Source organism: Dendrobates tinctorius, unplaced genomic scaffold (genome assembly GCF_039654945.1).
Source record: "Dendrobates tinctorius isolate UK_male_01 unplaced genomic scaffold, ASM3965494v1 ptg000139l, whole genome shotgun sequence".
In the NCBI taxonomy this organism is placed as follows: Eukaryota; Metazoa; Chordata; class Amphibia; order Anura; family Dendrobatidae; genus Dendrobates; species Dendrobates tinctorius.
The window spans coordinates 12,562,558-12,579,631 of NW_027361807.1; the positions used below are offsets into that span (position 1 = coordinate 12,562,558).

Consider the following 17,074-nt stretch of genomic DNA (forward strand, 5'->3'; position numbering starts at 1 on the left):
TCATGTGAGGGTTTGTTTTTTACAGGATGAATTGACATTTTTATTAATACTATTTTCAGGCACATGACATTTTTTGATCGCTTTCTATTCTGATTTTTGGGAGGCAGAATGAACAAAAAACAGCAATTCAGGAATATTTTTTATGCCGTTCCACATGTGGTAAAATGGATAAGGCAGCATTATTCTTCGGGTTAATACAATTACAGCGATACCACATCTATATCTTTATTTATGTTTTAGTGCTTTTACACAATAAAAAATTTCTCACGGTGCTTTTGGGGTGATCTTGAGTTTTCCACAGTTTATAGGGCCGCTCACAGTGAAGTGTGGGAACACAGCTTCAAAGATCGGCTGTGAACTCTATGACGTCACTATAGCTTCACTTGCAGCATATCATTCTCCCAGGGTTTTCAGCCTGGATGGTCACCATCCAGGTTGTAAATCTAATATCGCAGACATGGATTATGGTGTGGAACAGTATTGCTAATCATCACTTTGGACAGGTGAGGGATATGATTGTTTTGTTTTTTTTTACAGGAGATAAGGGCTTGAATGGAATGGGTGTAAGGTGAGTTTGTTTTTGTTTTTTTAAATAAATTTGTAAAACGGTGTGGATTTTTATTTCAGATTAAGGACTTTATTCATGCTATGTCTATTTTACAATATGTCTATGGGGTTAGTAATGGGGGCGTCTTATGGATGCCAATCCATTACTTACCCACGGGCTTGATGTCACCTTAAAATACAAAGGTGACATCAACCCCACAAATATTACCCCACTTGCCACCGCCACAAGACAGGTGGGAAGAGCGAGGCTAAATGTCAGATTTGGTGCATTTTATGGATGCACCATTTCTGCGGTGGCAGAGGGCTGCTGTTGGTAGCAGGGGGGGTGGGTCAATATCTCTGACCCCTTCCCAGGCTCTTAATATCAACCCACAGCTGTCTGTTTAGCTTTTACTGGTTTAAATTTTTAGGGAGACCCCAAGTCTTTTTTTCTGGGGCTTCTCGTAAATTCACCAGGAAAGGATAAGCAAAGAGATGTGAGCTGTAATTAATAGCCTGGGAACCTTACAGGATATTGTCCCAGATTATTAACATGAGCCTCTAGCTGTAGTCTTTCCTCTGCTGGTTATAAAAATTGTGCGGGAGCCGAAGCAGTTCTTTTTATTTAATTACTTATTTTACACAGAAGTTACACAACTACTGCTGAATGTAACTCCCGTCATTGTCACTTGGTCGTGCTAACCTCAGGGAGACCAGGCAACTGTACCGCTTGTTTTCAGGCGCCGGTACATGGCACACTGATGACACACAGATGTTGTCCATGTGTCATCAGTGTGCACATGTGCGGCACGCATTTTGTCCATGCTGCACAAAAAACTTGACATTGGTTTCGTTTTTGTATGTTTTATTGGGAGTCTGTAAAAGTGGTGTAAGACTCTGACAACATTGTTCACGGCAGTGACCTGGGAGTAAGAAATGCTTCCAGGGGTCTCCCCATGCTGTTCCCATCGATTTCTGAAATTTCTAGTCCCTCTGCAGACCGCCGTGGGGACTGCCGGAAAAATGCTCGAGTTTCCCATAGACTTACATTTCGCTCGTTGCTTGGGTCGAGCACCCGAGTATTCCAATTTGCTTGACCCGTACAATGAGCACCCGAGCATTTTAGTGCTCGCCAATCACTAGCAATGGTGAAACTTGTACTCTCTATCTCTACCTCTTATAAGAACTGCTAAGTGTATTGTGATATCCCCATCATGGCGTCTTTCAGCTGGTCTGAGAGACACCCCTTGGCTAATATTTGGAAACCTTTACACATTGTCCAATGGTCCGTGTGAAAAACCTGACATGTGCACACCACCATTGAAGACAATGGGTATGCATATGTCCGTATTTGCGGTTCTTAAAAATGGATGTGTGAAGAAGTCCTAAAGTAGTCAGTGTACAGCTTGTATAACCGTGTACATTTGGTATGCCCTCTAAGTAACTTAATACACAGCCTTTAATGACTAAATCACTGACAATAAAAATGAGTACACCCCTAAGTGAAAATGGCCAAATTGTGCACAAAGTGCCAATATTTTCTGCGGCCATCATTATTTTCAAGCATTGCCTTAACTCTCTTAATATCACGCAGCTGGTGGATGTTAGAGACCTTGGGTTCCTCCACCTTCCATTTGAGAATGTCCTACAGATGCTCAATAGGGTGCCGTCGCCGTGTTGAATTTCCAGTGACCAGTATGTGAGAGTGATAACACCAAATTTAACACACCTGCTCCCCACTCACACCTGAGAACTTGTAACACTAATGAGTCACATGAGTATATGACAAAATGTGAGGGGTGTACTCACTTTTGTCATATAATGTATGTTGCAGAAATTTCAGCACATACTGCAGACATTTTTCAGATGAATGGAACAATTATTGGCAGAAGTTTCATAATTCACAGACTAATTTAGATAATACACAAACCAGTTATACAACAGTAGCTCTCAGAAATAATCCTTAAAAATTCATAATTTATTAAATATTCATTAAAAAAAAATAAAGCGGAGTGAAATAACAAAAACAGAAATAAAACTCAAGGGCCACAAAGAATATGTGTCACAACGTACAGGATTGCACTAGTGTTACAAGAATAGAAATCAAGTGTAGTAGTTATAGAGACTAATAGAGGCAGCCAAGAAAAGTACACCCCCCCATATATATGGTGCTATAGAATATCAGCTGGACTGTATATATTGGCTGATAATGCCATGTACACAAAAGCCCTAGAAGTCCCTATAAAACACACCTGTAATAATTGGCGCATTTTTAGTTATGTTTCTGTGAGCTTCACTTGTGAGCGATCATACATTAACAGCTGCAATGTATTATGACATGTATACTTATCTGATAGTTATTATGTCTTTTGTATATAGAGACAACATACCTGGTGTAAGAATAACTATTGCCGACAAAAGGGCATATTCCTCCTCAATCATTTTCAGTTCTCCAAGACTTTTATAAAAATTGAACATTGGAATGATGTACTCGTGTGGTAGGCCTAGGATAAAACACTTTGAATCAGTCATGGTAATCTGCTTACTTCTAGTTCCCCTGTGTTCCCTGTTACCTTAATTGCATCACAAAGCAAGAAACTTACTAACAGTTGACTGCTGTAAAAAACATAGTGTGAACATACCCTATAGGGGTTTTATGCATAGTTTTTTCTTTTTTTTTTTTTTTTTCAAATGCCATTGTAGTTTTTTATTCAGTTTTTTTTTTTGTTTTTAAGGGCTCTTTCAGACGTCAGTTTTTTTCATTTCTGTTCTAGTTCTATCCATCTTTTTCACAGATGCAGCTCTTACCTAATATATAATCTATGGATTAGTTCACTTGTTTGTGTAATTTTTTTGACCGATTTGGTCGGCACAAAATAACGGACTCTTGTCTGACATTGATCCAAGCCTCTGGTGTAACTGGTCGTGAACTTGACGGACAGACATATCCATGCTTTATCCCATCCATGCTCCGACCATACTTTCAAAGCTGGCTGGGAATGGCCTAAAATGCAAAAAGTAACTATTTTTGCTCCATTTCCAAGCGCAAAAATATTGTGACTCATTAATGAGTTCTACAGCAGAATTCCAGCGTAAACACTTTAAGGCCACTTGCACACGTTGAGTGTTTGTTCAGTATTTTACCTCAGTATTTATAAGCCAAAACCAGGAGTGGGTGATAAAACCAGAAGTGGTGACGGGTTTCTATTATACTTTTCCTCTGATTGTTCCTCTCCTGGTTTTGGCTTACACATACTGAGGTAAAATACTCACCAAATACTGATTGTGGCATACAGGGAATTTTTTTCTACCTAACCTGATAGCAGCATGATTTAGATAAAGAGATCCTGAATTCAACGATGTATCACTTCGTTTACTGGGTGCAACTGTTCTCACACACTCTGAGCTTTTATATTAAGCATTGCAGCAGAGCAGAGAAAGCTAGCTCCTCCCACACCAGCCTCTCTGTGTACATAGCTATAGACAGTGAGCTGCTTATCACAAGGGGCGGAGTTGGACTACCATTGCTGTGTCCAAGCAATGATAAGCTCCTGGTGCTAAAACAATCATTGAAAGTAAACAAAATCACTGTGGTTTAACCCCTACAGCATGCCTTCTTGTGATTATAGCAAAAAAACCTGCTGACAGATTCCCTTTAAAGAATCGGCCCCATTGACTTGCACTGGGGAGCCAGATTCGTGATGCGGCCTAATGTTTCCCATTTTTGTATTTACTACTGGATTTGGCTCTAAAAAGAGAATTGAACATTGGAACAAAACTTGCATGTGACTCTTTTTTTTTTTTTTTGACATACTTATATTAACCAGAACTAAGATTTTTGGATCAATTCCTGCCTTAAACCTTTAGCAACATTCAAGTTTTTCTAGTGATACAATTTGACCCTGGAGGGTAGAGGTCATCTCTTCCAATGATTGATGTTACACCAGATGGATGTTTTCTATTCTAACTGCGCTTCCCATGGAGAAATTAAAAAATGGAAAAAAGAATTATCTATAGATAGATATACAGTATATCTCTGTATGCACAATTATCGGAGGAATGACACCCAATGCACCATTGTTGTAGCCTCATTCATTCAAGAGTATACATTTTAAATGACCAGAACGAAATACAGAATCCATTTTCAGCCTTTATTTTAATGTCTGTTTAAAAATATACTGTGGGGTAGGGGGAGGGGAATCTGTGTATAAAAATTGTTATATAATGAAGAATTATTTTGGTAGCAGAACAAGTAAAAAAAAAAGCTAACACATGTGTGTGAATGCATGACCTATGTTATAGTATAACACAATATAAATGTACAATAGAGAGTTTTCTCTTGACAAATAACCATGTAAATTATTGTAAAGTGTACAGCCTGGGCCATGTCCTATTAGTCCACTAGGTGGCAATGTATACACAGTCAATTCATTATTCCAGCTCTCTGCAGTTTTGAAGTAGACCTCTCTACAGTAACACACTGGGTTAGATTAGGAGATTTAACACTCACAAGCAAGATAATGCTGTAAAGTATATACGGTATTATTTCTCATATATATATATAATATTATATTAAACAGAAGTTTGTTGATTTAGCATTGAACAAATATTTGTCTGCCCATTTTAGTCCATGTATGCTCTTACTGCTGTAAAGGCCTATATGTTAGAGTCCCTTCATCAAAGCATATGCGAAACGCGCGTCAAGGTTTTTTCCCTGGACTGTGTAGTACCTTGTATCTCTATTGGTAAGCGGTTCATATACATTTCCACTGGGTTTTTCTTTATTAGTCTGTTGATTAGTTGCTAATTATGATCAGATGTTAATTAATCTTTAAGTTTGATGGATAGATTATACTTGTTCCTTTTGTTATATGCGATTTGCATTGTGTGACGTGTTACTCTTACTATAACTATCCTGTTTACTGTGATCTTGTCAACTAGATGCACTTTAATAACATATTTACTGCCATTTACCCAATACTCTGTAGTCATATATGGCTGCATATTACTTGGAATTCTTTGATCTTCCTTTGGTAAAACCTGCCTTTATATTCAGTGTGTACATTGTTATTTATTGGTAATTACTGTATGAAACAAATGTAGCATTTTTACTAATTGAATTTAGCGCTCCAGTCTGGGTGATTCTCGTAGGGTCTGTGTTAGATTACACTGGTTGAGCCCCATCGGTTATAGAAAGAATTTTCATGCAACGATTGTGATGAAAATATCAAACATTTAAAAATTTCACCCTACAAATGTTTCTTGTGGTTGAAATTGTTAATTTTCACCAACTTTAATGTGTATGGGCAACCTTATAAGGAAATTCAAACATCCCAAAATTCCCACATCAGCAAATGAGCAGATTATAGATTAACATTTTATAGCAACCTATATTCTGACCATAGAGCCTTAAGAGCTAGGGTCAGCAGCTAGTAGATGGGCCCACAGGACGACAGTGACATTACATTAAGGAATTTGAGTTTATGACATTTCTTAGTGTAAGGCTGAGTTCACACGTGGCGTTTTTTTCGCGTTTCCGTGGCATTTTAACCGCGCGATTTTGCCGCGAAAACGCGAAAAATAAGCATCCCATGCATTCTTATGGGATTCCGCAATGCTGTGCTAATGCTGCGGTTTTTACCGCGGCGGAATCGCTTCGCGGTAAAAACCGCAGCATGCTCATTAATTTGCGGAATCGCGGCGATCCCGCACCCATAGGAATGCATTGTTCCGCTTACTTTCCGCATGTGGCTGTGCACACCATGCGGAAAGTAAGCAGAACATTTGCGGATGGTACCCACGGTCCAGAGGAGAGAAGACTGTCCTCCGGGCTTTGGGTACCATATCCCTGTAAAAAATAGAATTTAAAAATAAAAAATATTGTTATTCTCACCCTCCGACGTCCCGCGCAGTCTTCCCGCTTCTCTTCACGCTCTCGTTCCCAGTAGTCCTTTGCGAAAATGCCCGCAATGGCGTCCGTTCTCGCGGGATCGCGAAGTCTCGCGGTCATTCGCACGACGTCATCGCGAATTACCGCGAGACGTCGCGATCCCGCGAGAACTGACGTCATCGCGGGCATTTTCGCAAAGGATTACTGGGAACGGATGCGCGGGACGTCGGAGGGTAAGAATAACACCATTTTTTATTTTTTTTTACATTCTATCTTTTACTATTGATGCCGCATAGGCGGCCTCAGTAGTAAAAAGTTGGTCACACTTGTCAAACACTATGTTTGATGAGTGTGACCAACCTGTCAATCAGTTCTCCAAGCGATGCTACAGATCGCTTGGAGAACGCTAGCATTTTGCAAGCTAAATACGCTTGCAAAATGCTAGTTTTTCCGCGGGAAAATCGCGGGAATTTAAAATGTGATTTTCCCGCGGACTGGAATTCCGGAATTCTCGCGGTAATTTCCGCGAGAGTGCCGGTACGTGTGCACTTAGCCTAAGTCGCAGCCACTTTGACGGACTCAGAAGATATCAACCCTGTACAGTTTCTCAGTGACACTGGCAGAGCCGGCTTATGCATCAGTGTTGTGGCTTCTGTCTCTAGAGCTTCCTCGTGGAAAAAACCCATTCAAGAAGCTGGAGGTCCACTGTGGGTAGGTGCAGGTGGGTGAAATGCATTGTCCATCCAATTTTTTTCTATTATGGATGTTGATTAGATAAGAAAAGATAACTTTTTTTTTTACATTTTATTTTTATGATGGAATAAATAAATCACTGGTTTTATCCGTTGCGTACCGGGAGCAAGATCATTTCTTCCTTCTTCCCATCCAATGTACACAGTCTTCTGTCTACATGATAAAAATGTAATTCAATGCACTTTTGGACTTTATTTTACATACAACCACATGCCAAGGTACATAGGATTAGATTAGTGATGTAAGAAGAAAGTCTCCTTGGGGGTGGTGCAATTCTCTAATTAAATCTATAATTCTGATTCCTTCCTGGTCGGACTGCTTGCTCTGATGTGATTACATTGAACATGACCAGAAGTAGTTTCCATGGGGTGGATTTAAAAAAAACTTACAAAACAGTCAATTTTTTCATACATATTATATGCTGTATAGTCCAATATTGAATGTGAAACTATTGTGAAAAATAGTTTTGATGGAATTGTTCTTTAAAATAGTCTTATGAGGCCAGTCAAAAAGGTTCTGTCTTTTCCTAAACTCCAAGATATTCAACCCTACCCTAAACATTTTACATACGACTCCAGGCCATATAAGTGCAGCACATATGCTGTCTCATAGAACACAATGTATCATAAAGAAAGTCCATTACATATTAAATGAAAAGAAAAAAACATGTTCATTCATTTCATTTCAAATGAAATTCCCTCCTGGGATACTACGAGGTGCAGGGACAAAGGAAAACCGGAAACAGATAGACACACAAACAGTTGCATAGGAAAGGTGGGTAGTCCTGACCAGTGATAAACTTCCAGATTTTTGCAATTAACAGTGATAAATTCTGAAGTCCATTTACAGTATATACACAAAAGTGAAAAACAGGACATATAAGCATGCATTTCATACTCATTTTTGTCAGGCTGTCCTGTTTTTAGCTTTTTGTGGGACTACTCTTCTAAGTTAATTTAAAAATACACACAAAGTACATTTTTATCAATGTAGCCATGGGCGTGAGTCCTGGGCCCCTTACATAGTTACTCCAAAGATCCCTTTTTCAATGCTTTACATTACAGTTCCTTTTAAAATTTGTAGCCATTGGCGAGCTGCTGCTTCATAACGCCGTGCCACTTTACAAACAAATTGTGTCCCAGTCCTTAAGTGTTGTGCTGTGTACATTTCAGTGTTCTCACTTGTAGGCCGTAGACCTCCGCTGTCTCTAATGTCCTCCATTCAAGGACCTGCCGCACACACCTCAAGGGACACTCGGTTCGTTTAACTTTACTGGACAGTTCAAGTACATCCAACTTTATCATGAAGTATCGGCCACAGCACTCTTCAGTTCTTGTTCCATCAACACAATCCATTTCAATCATTCTCTTACGTTCAGCTCCTACTATCCCTAGTCCTGTTAGCCCTGGGGATTCCCTGTCCTGCACTGCAGTATCCCAAGATCCACAATTCTTCCCTCATGCGGTTCCACGTCCATCTAAGGCTAGTTTCACACTAGCGTTTTGGAGCACAGCGATGGCCTGCGCACGGCCGCCGCTAAGCCCCGCCCCCTGCCGCGCCCCGCCTGTAGCTCCGCCCACCGACGCATGACGCTGCATGCACCCTGCGTCCCCTATCTTTATCACAGGGGGCGCAGGCCGTGCGCAGTATGCGTTTGGCGGCGCATGCGCCTTTTTGACGGTGCGCCGACGCAACCAAACTGCAGCAGGTTGTGTTTGGCGCAGGTCGGCGCACCGTCAAAAGGATGCATGCGCCGCCAAACGCATACTGCGCACGGCCTGCGCCCCCTGTGATAAAGATAGGGGACGCAGGGCCCATGCAGCTTCATGCGCCGGTGGGCGGAGCTACCGGCGGGGCGTGGCAGGGGGCGGGGCTTAGCGGCGGCCGTGCGCAGGCTGTCGCTGCGCTCCAAAACGCTAGTGTGAAACTAGCCTTACTCTGCACAGAAGGGTTGTCTGTGCTCTCCATAGCCCATGACTTGAGCCTTAGGCTCTGGACGTTGCAAGAATGTCCGCTGAGAGTTTTGTACTGCCACTTGAACTTGACCTTGCTTCCAACTAACACTTTCACTACCACTTTTACTAACTCTTACTAACTGACTAAACCAGGTAGTAGTTCCCTTTCCTACTTGATCTAGCCCCTCCTCATTTGGTCTACTCACAAAATATTAAGTGTATTTTGCCCTACTGTGCCTGAAGTAACTATAAGAGAAGCAAGGAGTCTAGATTACGTGAAGCAATTATCCCCCTCTACTCCTCCTTGGTCAGGCCTCATCTGGAATACTGTATCCAATGCTGGGCAACACATTTTTAAAAAGACATTGAAAAACTGGAACAAGTTTAGAGAAGAGCTATCAGGATGGTGAGCGAACTGTAAAATATGTCCTGTGAGAAACGGTTAAAGGATCTGGGAATGTTTAGCTTGCAGAAAAGAAGGCTTGGAGGAGACTTAATAGCTGTCTACAAATATCTGAAGGGCTCTCATAGTGTAGAGGGATCATCATTCTCCTTTGCACATGGAAACACGAGACGCAATGGCACAAAACTGTAACAGACTGCCACGAGAGGTGGTGAGTTCTCCTTCAATGGAAGTCTTCAAACAGAGGATGGACAGACATATGTCTGAGATGGTTTAGTGAATCTTGCATTGAGCATTGGGTTGACCCTGGAGTTCCCTTCCAACTCTAACATTCTGTGATTGTATGAGCTCTCTCCTAAGCAATAAATTATATATCTTATACTTTCCCTATACCTGAGCTAAGAGCACCAGAGTTACCTTACGCATTACATTTGCAGTACCCACACAGCACCATCAGTCCCCATCACACTGTATATTAATTACATTACACTCTATACATTTTACATTTCACAAGTCACCATAAAACGCATGACAGTACTCACAAACTACACAATTGTTATCTTCAGGGGCAGGATCACGAAAGTCTCTGTCACACCCTTACAACTAACCATACTTCTCTATCTGGCAGTCTGATGGAGGAGTGTTATGAATGAGTCACTGTAGGAGGCAAAAACAGAAATACTAGCTTTGTCCAGAAAACCAGAGAAGTTGGCAGCTATCGGATTGCAGACCCCTGAACCTATCAACAACAACTAGCAGTAGCCGTGGGGGGTTCCTACGGTGCCCTAGACCCCTCGATCACAGCCAGAGAACTACATAGCCTAAAGACAGAAAGGGAAATCTAAACTGCCCCAGAGCAGACCCCAAAGCAATAGGCAGCCCCCAACATATAATGACGGTGAAGCAAGATGAAAAAACACTCACACAGATAGAAAGATAGGCTTAGCAAATGATGGGGCCCAAGCTAACTAGATAGGACAGGATAGAAAAGCTGCTGTCTGTAATCTGCCAAAACCCTATCAAAACAAGAGCCAACAACTGATAGGGAAAAAAGCCCTGAAGACGCTAGGCTTCAAAAAGACTATATCAGTACTCAGGTATTTTCTGAAGACAGAGCAAAAAAGGAATTCAGCTCACCCCAGCAGGGAATGGCAAAAATCAAAGAAAACAATGCAAAACAAAACCAAAACACAAATGCAAAAAGTAGAGCAGAAAACTTAGCTTTTGAGGAGCAGGAATCAGACTGGTCTCCTAGAATCCCTCAGAGAGGTCACCAGCAAGGCAGAAGGGCGTCGGCTGCCTTATATCCAGTCAGTAATTCCCGTCACCCAGTCAACATCATCCTGCCCAGGTGCTTGGTAATCAGCCTCACTACCCTCCTTCACCAGAAGAGGGAGTTCATCAGACCTCAATGGTGAAGGGGAAAATGAACTCACAACAGAGGAGCATGAATGGAGAACTCTATCTGCCTGGCCACAATATGCCAACTGTGAAGTTTGGTGGAGGAGGGATATCGCCATAAGCTTATTTTTCAGGGTTTGTTCTCAGCCCAATCTTAATGCTTAGCATACCAAATATTTGAACCATTACTGTATTTACTTCCAACTTTATGAGAACATGAACACAAACGAAATCCATAAAGACATGGTCTGGTGAGTTTATTGTGGAAAAAATTAAAGGAGATGTCCATTCAAAATCGATAAGTCTGCAGTCACTCTGTGAATGCAGACTTATGAATCCCCCCAGCGCACACACTGTATGCTGTGGGGATTTGCCGGTTTTAGACCCAGGACTGGAGGGTATGTATATGTTGGAATATGTTTGGTGCAACAACTCCATTCCTGTCTATGAGTATTCACTTGCTAGATTTGAATGTTGTTTATAAAGTTTCCTAAAAAAAAAACTCCCAGAGGCTCACACAGGGAGAGCATGTGACTGTATTTTCTGTTTGTTTCCTGTGTCTCTATCTGTGCAGCATCTACAGCAGGCTGTTCCTTCACTCATACACAGACACAGGAAACAAACAGGAAATACAGTCACATGCTCTCCCTGTGTGAGCCTCTGGGAGTTTTTTTTTAACTTGTATAAACAGCACACAAATTTAGCAACTAAACACTCATAGGCAGGAATGGAGTTGTTGCACCAAACATATCCAATACCCCCATTCACCAACTACTTATCCTGTTAGTCCCATTGTGGTTCTGAAGTCCACAAACTTGGCTCTTGATAATTGCTTTGTCATACCATCAGCTATCATCTTGTCAGACTCGCAATAAACAAACTCGAGTACACCATGTTCCACTAAGTCACGTAAATAGTGATGTTTTACATCAATGTGCTTAGTCCTTGCACTAATCTTCTCACTACTGGCAAGTTTTATGCATCCTTGGTTGTCCTCATAGATAATTGCTGGTTGAGCTAATGGCTTGCCAAAATCTTCCAAAAGTTGTTTCAACCAAATTACTTCTTGACTTGCATAAGCAGCAGACATATATTCTGCTTCTGTAGAAGATAATGTAACTGACACTTGTTTTCTGCTGGACCAAGAAATTGAATTTTTTCCTAACTTGAACAAGTAACCACTTGATTTTCGATCACTTGAATCTCCAGCCCAATCTGCATCCACATAACCTCTGAGAGTGAGATCTCCTGATGTAGATATCTTAAGATTTAGCCTATGAGTTTCTTTAAGATGTTGAAGAATTCTCTTAATTGCATTCTAGTCTCTTTGGCGTGGCTTGCTTACACATCGGCAGAGAATTCCGACTGTGGCTGTGATATCCAGACAAGTTGTGGTTGCTATGTTCCGAAGCTCCCCACTGCTTGTCTGTAACTCTTATTGCTGGGTAGCAGATCTTCTTCTCCTTCCAACTTTAAGTAGGACTGATCCATTGGTGTTGACGCACCTTTGGCTTTTGACATTCCAAACTGGTTTAGTATTGCGGAAATTTTAGAACTTTAGTTGAGAAGAAAACTCCCATCTTCCTCTCTATGGATTTGGTTTCCAAAATATGTCACAGTTCCAAGGTCCTTAGTCTCAAAGTGCTGGTTGAGAATTTCATCTAGCTTTGCAAGTTCCTTTTCATTGTGGTAGCTCAGTAAGCTCCCATGTCTGGAGTTGATGAAGGGACTCCATCTCTTCATTAGCGGCATTTATCCACTTCTGCTTCTCGTGGACAGGCAGTTTTTGCATCTCTTGCCATGACTGTGGCTCTGGTTCAGGAAGTGTTCTGACCATATAAGATAGGCGCCAAGCTGGGATACCTTTGTTTGTCCTTTCTGAGCTCCTGACTGGAAGTTAACTTGGTTCTTCTGTGTCTTCCTTGGTGGCTTCAGAGCTTATCCATACTTCAATATTTTCTTTTCCAGCATCTGGGTTTGGTGAGTGAGGTTCTTGTTCTTGTTTCTTAGGTTGAATAACTGGTGTAACTTCATGGAATTTGAGCGATACAGAGTTTTCATCAATCACTACATCTCTGCTGATTGTTACTGTGTTGGTCTCTGGGTGCAGGATTCTGTATCCATTTCAAGTTTCGCTATAGCCCACCAGGACACCTTACTTTGCATGTGATTCCCACTTGGAACATTTTTCTTTGGGAACATACATAAACGTTTTGCTTCCAGATATCCTGAGGTGCCTCAGGTTAGACTTCTTGCAGTTCCTTCACTCACATGGAGTTTTATTTGTGGCTTTACCTGGCAATCTGTTTTGAAGATAGCAAGCTGTCATGATGGCTTCTCCTTAAGACATTGTAGGTAGATTCGCATCAAACAACATACTTCTTCCACTTTCACAGAGAGTATGTTTTTTTTCTCTCTGCAATGCCATTTTGTTCTGGGTTGTATAAAATGGTAGTCTGGAACATGATTTCATCCTTTTTCAAAATGGTTTGCACCTTACCACTTGTATATTTGGTTCCATTATCTGCACCAGGCTTCCAAATTTGTTAAACAAATGTGTATGAGAGAAGAAGCAGCCTGCTGTAGATGATGCACAGATAGATACAGACAAATGATTTATTCCTTATCTATTAAGCTTATCATATTTTATTCCTGAATAAAGAAGCTCTGTTACACGTTTGGAGAGTTTCCTGAATAATCCTCTGCCAACAGGTTATGGGCCCAGAGTAATGTAAGGAGGAAGACCAGGCTGCAGGTACCTGTACTGAACCGGGTCCGGAACTGTAAAGGCTGTGTCCCATGTTTCCCGAGGGAAGGAATAGGAGACCGGACAGGCCCTATAAACCGGGCAGTGTGGTCATGTTTAGACAGGGAACCCAGCTGGAAGCTGAAAGAAAAGTGCGCGACGGTGCAGTGGGTTTCCAGCAGTCAGCGTGCGAGCAGCAAGGTGGGCAGCGCGCTCGGTGCCCGAAGCGCCAGCGCTGTGACGGACTGCAGCAGACAGCTCCCGATGCCACCAGTGAGACAGCTAGTTTAGGAGGCACCGCATGCCCAGTGACAGTAAAATCGGTGCACGTGCAGAGAGAGAGAAAATGAATGAGAAGGAGGCAAGGGACCATTTACTGATTTAAAGAATACGAGCACCAGAATACCACCCATTAATGAGATTACGAGTGTGGATATTTTTATTAAGATGGTGGAAGAAGATCTATGTAAAGTCCCTTGTAATGATCGTCTGAGTGCTTCCAACCTCTCTAGAGGTGAAAAAGAATCCTTGGAGAAATTGCAAAGAAATGCTGATCTTATAATTAAAGCCTAAGACAAAGGCGGAAATTTGGTACTCATGATTGATGCAAAATAGTGGAATTTATTTAGATAGAATACATAGGCCCTTTGTTACATCTTTACCTTCATACGTTCATGATACACATCTAGTGAGTCTTTTGTCTTTTGGAAGGGGCTGTGGTGGAGGCATTGAGTGGGGGCCCAAAAAATCGTTTCCTAGGGTGCCAACCTCCACAGTCAGGCAGAAATTATTATTATTATTATTTCATATTTATATAGCACCATTAATTCCATGGTGCTGTACATGAGAAGGGGGGTTACAAAGTTATAGATATCGTTTACAGTAAAAAAAATTTACAATGACAGACTGGTACAGAGGGGAGAGGACCCTGTCCTTGCGGACTTACATTCTATGGGATAGTGGGGAAGAGACAGAAGGTCTGGGGTGCAGCAGCTCTGGTGGTTTAGAGGCAGCGGCTCGGGCGGTGGTGAGGCGGCAGAATGGTTATTGCAGGCTGTAAGCTTTCCTGTAAAGATGGGTTTTCAGGTTCCAATCAGTTAGGCTTAGCGCAGGGATATTGTAGGTTTGGTCTCTTTTCAATATTGGTATTTTACCATTTTTTGCACTGGGTAGGTGTGTTTTAACATTTCTGAATAAACCTGCGATGTTAAAGCTGCACTCCAGCGCCTTTGCCTAAGCTCAGTCACTTGCGGAATCCCAGAAATGGATTCCTACTTAACTGATTCATACTGGTACCTCGGGTTTGGGCTTAAATGAACGCCAATGTCATGCTGAGTAAGATGATACTTTGTTCGTCGCTCTACGAGGTTCCCTCCCCGAGATATGATACTTATGAGTTTTCAGTACGTGTTAATCCCTCTGAGAAAAGAGGAGGGCTGCCATAACTCAGCCCCTTCAGTGATGTCACGACCAGAGGGGTATAAGATAGTGGGGGCTCATTTTGCAAGCGTCTTTGCCCTGGAACCCTAATACAGAGAGGCTCTGTGATACACGCTGATGTATCGCCCCCCTCCCCCCCACTTGCATGGTCTGCTCTGAAATGACTTAAGCAACTGCAAGTGCTTTTCTTCTTTTAATCCCTGTTATTTTGTAATTGTTTGTACATACTTCAATTGTCTCATGTTGCAATATCTTTTTATACCTTTTGTAAACACTGCCTGCCTTTTTGGAGTAAAATCTATAAAATTACTAGCTTTGTTTCTCTTTGCTCTATAACATACCCCCATGACCTCCGTGCTAAATTAAGTCAGCGCTACTAATTGGGGTGGTCCCTGATCCACATTCTAGAACCAGGGGCTGGTGGTAGCGAAGTGTGTTCTGGGCTTGTTGAGCAAAGCTGGCAGTGATGGAAAGGGTTTATAAGCATATTGCCTGGCTGCGGCTGGGAGTAATTATATTTCCCTCACTGCAGCATGCCTAATAGCCAGTACACATCCAGGTGGCCCATCTCGCATCTAATTATCTTAGGTGTAGTTTCCTGACTGACCTAAGGGTAAGGGGGGCGCCGGAGAGCTGCAAGTTCCAAACCAGAGCTGGAAAGTGGGATATACATAAATCCCTGCAGTTCGTGACATATTGGTGGCAGTGGTGGGATAACTAAATATATTCCCCCTGTGATATTTGTATTTTTCCCTCACAACCACTGTGCTATGTATAAGTCTTTCCACCAATATTGAGACACCACAAGGGCGAGATATTAAATAGTGGATATTAGAGATAAAGGCAATGCAAATTCTATGAACTGATTGATGTCAGTTAGCATAGTCTATGTGATAATACCCTTCTACAGCTCCAAACTGTCCTATAAAGTTGTCAGCAGGATCATAGAAGGAGACATATTACTGCAGATGTACAAGATATATAACGTTTTCCACAGAAACCTCTCTTCCTATATCAACAGCCACATTTATGTCAGAGATATGAATATAATCTCCTTGTTCACTATGGGCTGTCTATACTGTGTCAGTAATTGATAACAGTTTACAATGACTTGTCAGTGAGCTTGTGATATTATTTGTATGCCCACTACCAGAGAGCCATGATATGGTCTGTTTGTCCACTATAAACTATATGCAGTGACAGTAGTTACTGATATGGTGACTTGTGGGCAGGGCTGTGGAGTCGGAGTCGGTGCTCATTTTGGTGGAGTTGGAGTCGGTATAAAATACTCCGACTCCTAAAAAATATAATTAATTGGGTACTGTAGTTCAATGCAGAATGTGCTGAATATTTTTTCATAGGAATTTGGGAAAGTTATGAAATGTCCTATAAATGACTGTTCTATTCCTGATTTAAGGCTACATTCACACACAGCGTTTTTGCTGTGTTTTTTGAGGATACGTTTTTCAGCTGCAAAAGCAGATCAGCTTCACCTGAAAGGTTTTTAAGCTCATAGATAATGTTTTCAATAGCAAAAGCAGATTAGAAATCTGCTCTTTCTATCTATCTATCTATCTATCCATATCTTTTCTGTACCAAAAAGAATGAAAGCCGTGTAGCACACAGACTAACACTCCTTTTTTTTTTTAGCACCAGTCAGGTACACCTCATAGCTGCCCAAAAGGACGCCTGGGACAGGCATTGCTCATCTTCAGTAACACATCAACATCAATTGATAGTTGGAATAAATAGACTGCATTCATTACCACATCTTCTTAAGGTGCAGGCTTTATTTCAAGTGTAGGGGTGTGCAGTATGAGGTTCTGCAGCAGCTGAGGTGTGCTGTATGAGGTTCTGTGGAACAGTATGAGGTTCTGCCCCCCCCAGGTTTGATCCTGGCTATGCCCATGATGTTAATGTAGCCTGAGGATCTAGGCTTT

At 41.7% G+C, this 17,074-nt stretch overlaps 1 protein-coding gene across 4 annotated transcripts in view; it reads right to left on the bottom strand.

Annotated features, from left to right (window-relative positions):
• NR1H4 (nuclear receptor subfamily 1 group H member 4) overlaps positions 1 to 17,074 on the bottom strand; it is a 319,951-nt gene that overhangs the window by 16,184 nt on the left and 286,693 nt on the right. For all 4 annotated transcript variants that reach the window (XM_073545035.1, XM_073545034.1, XM_073545036.1 and 1 more), the window contains one exon: positions 2,937 to 3,050. In XM_073545035.1, the coding sequence (XP_073401136.1) occupies positions 2,937 to 3,050 (114 nt within the window). The remainder of the gene's footprint in view (positions 1 to 2,936; positions 3,051 to 17,074) is intronic.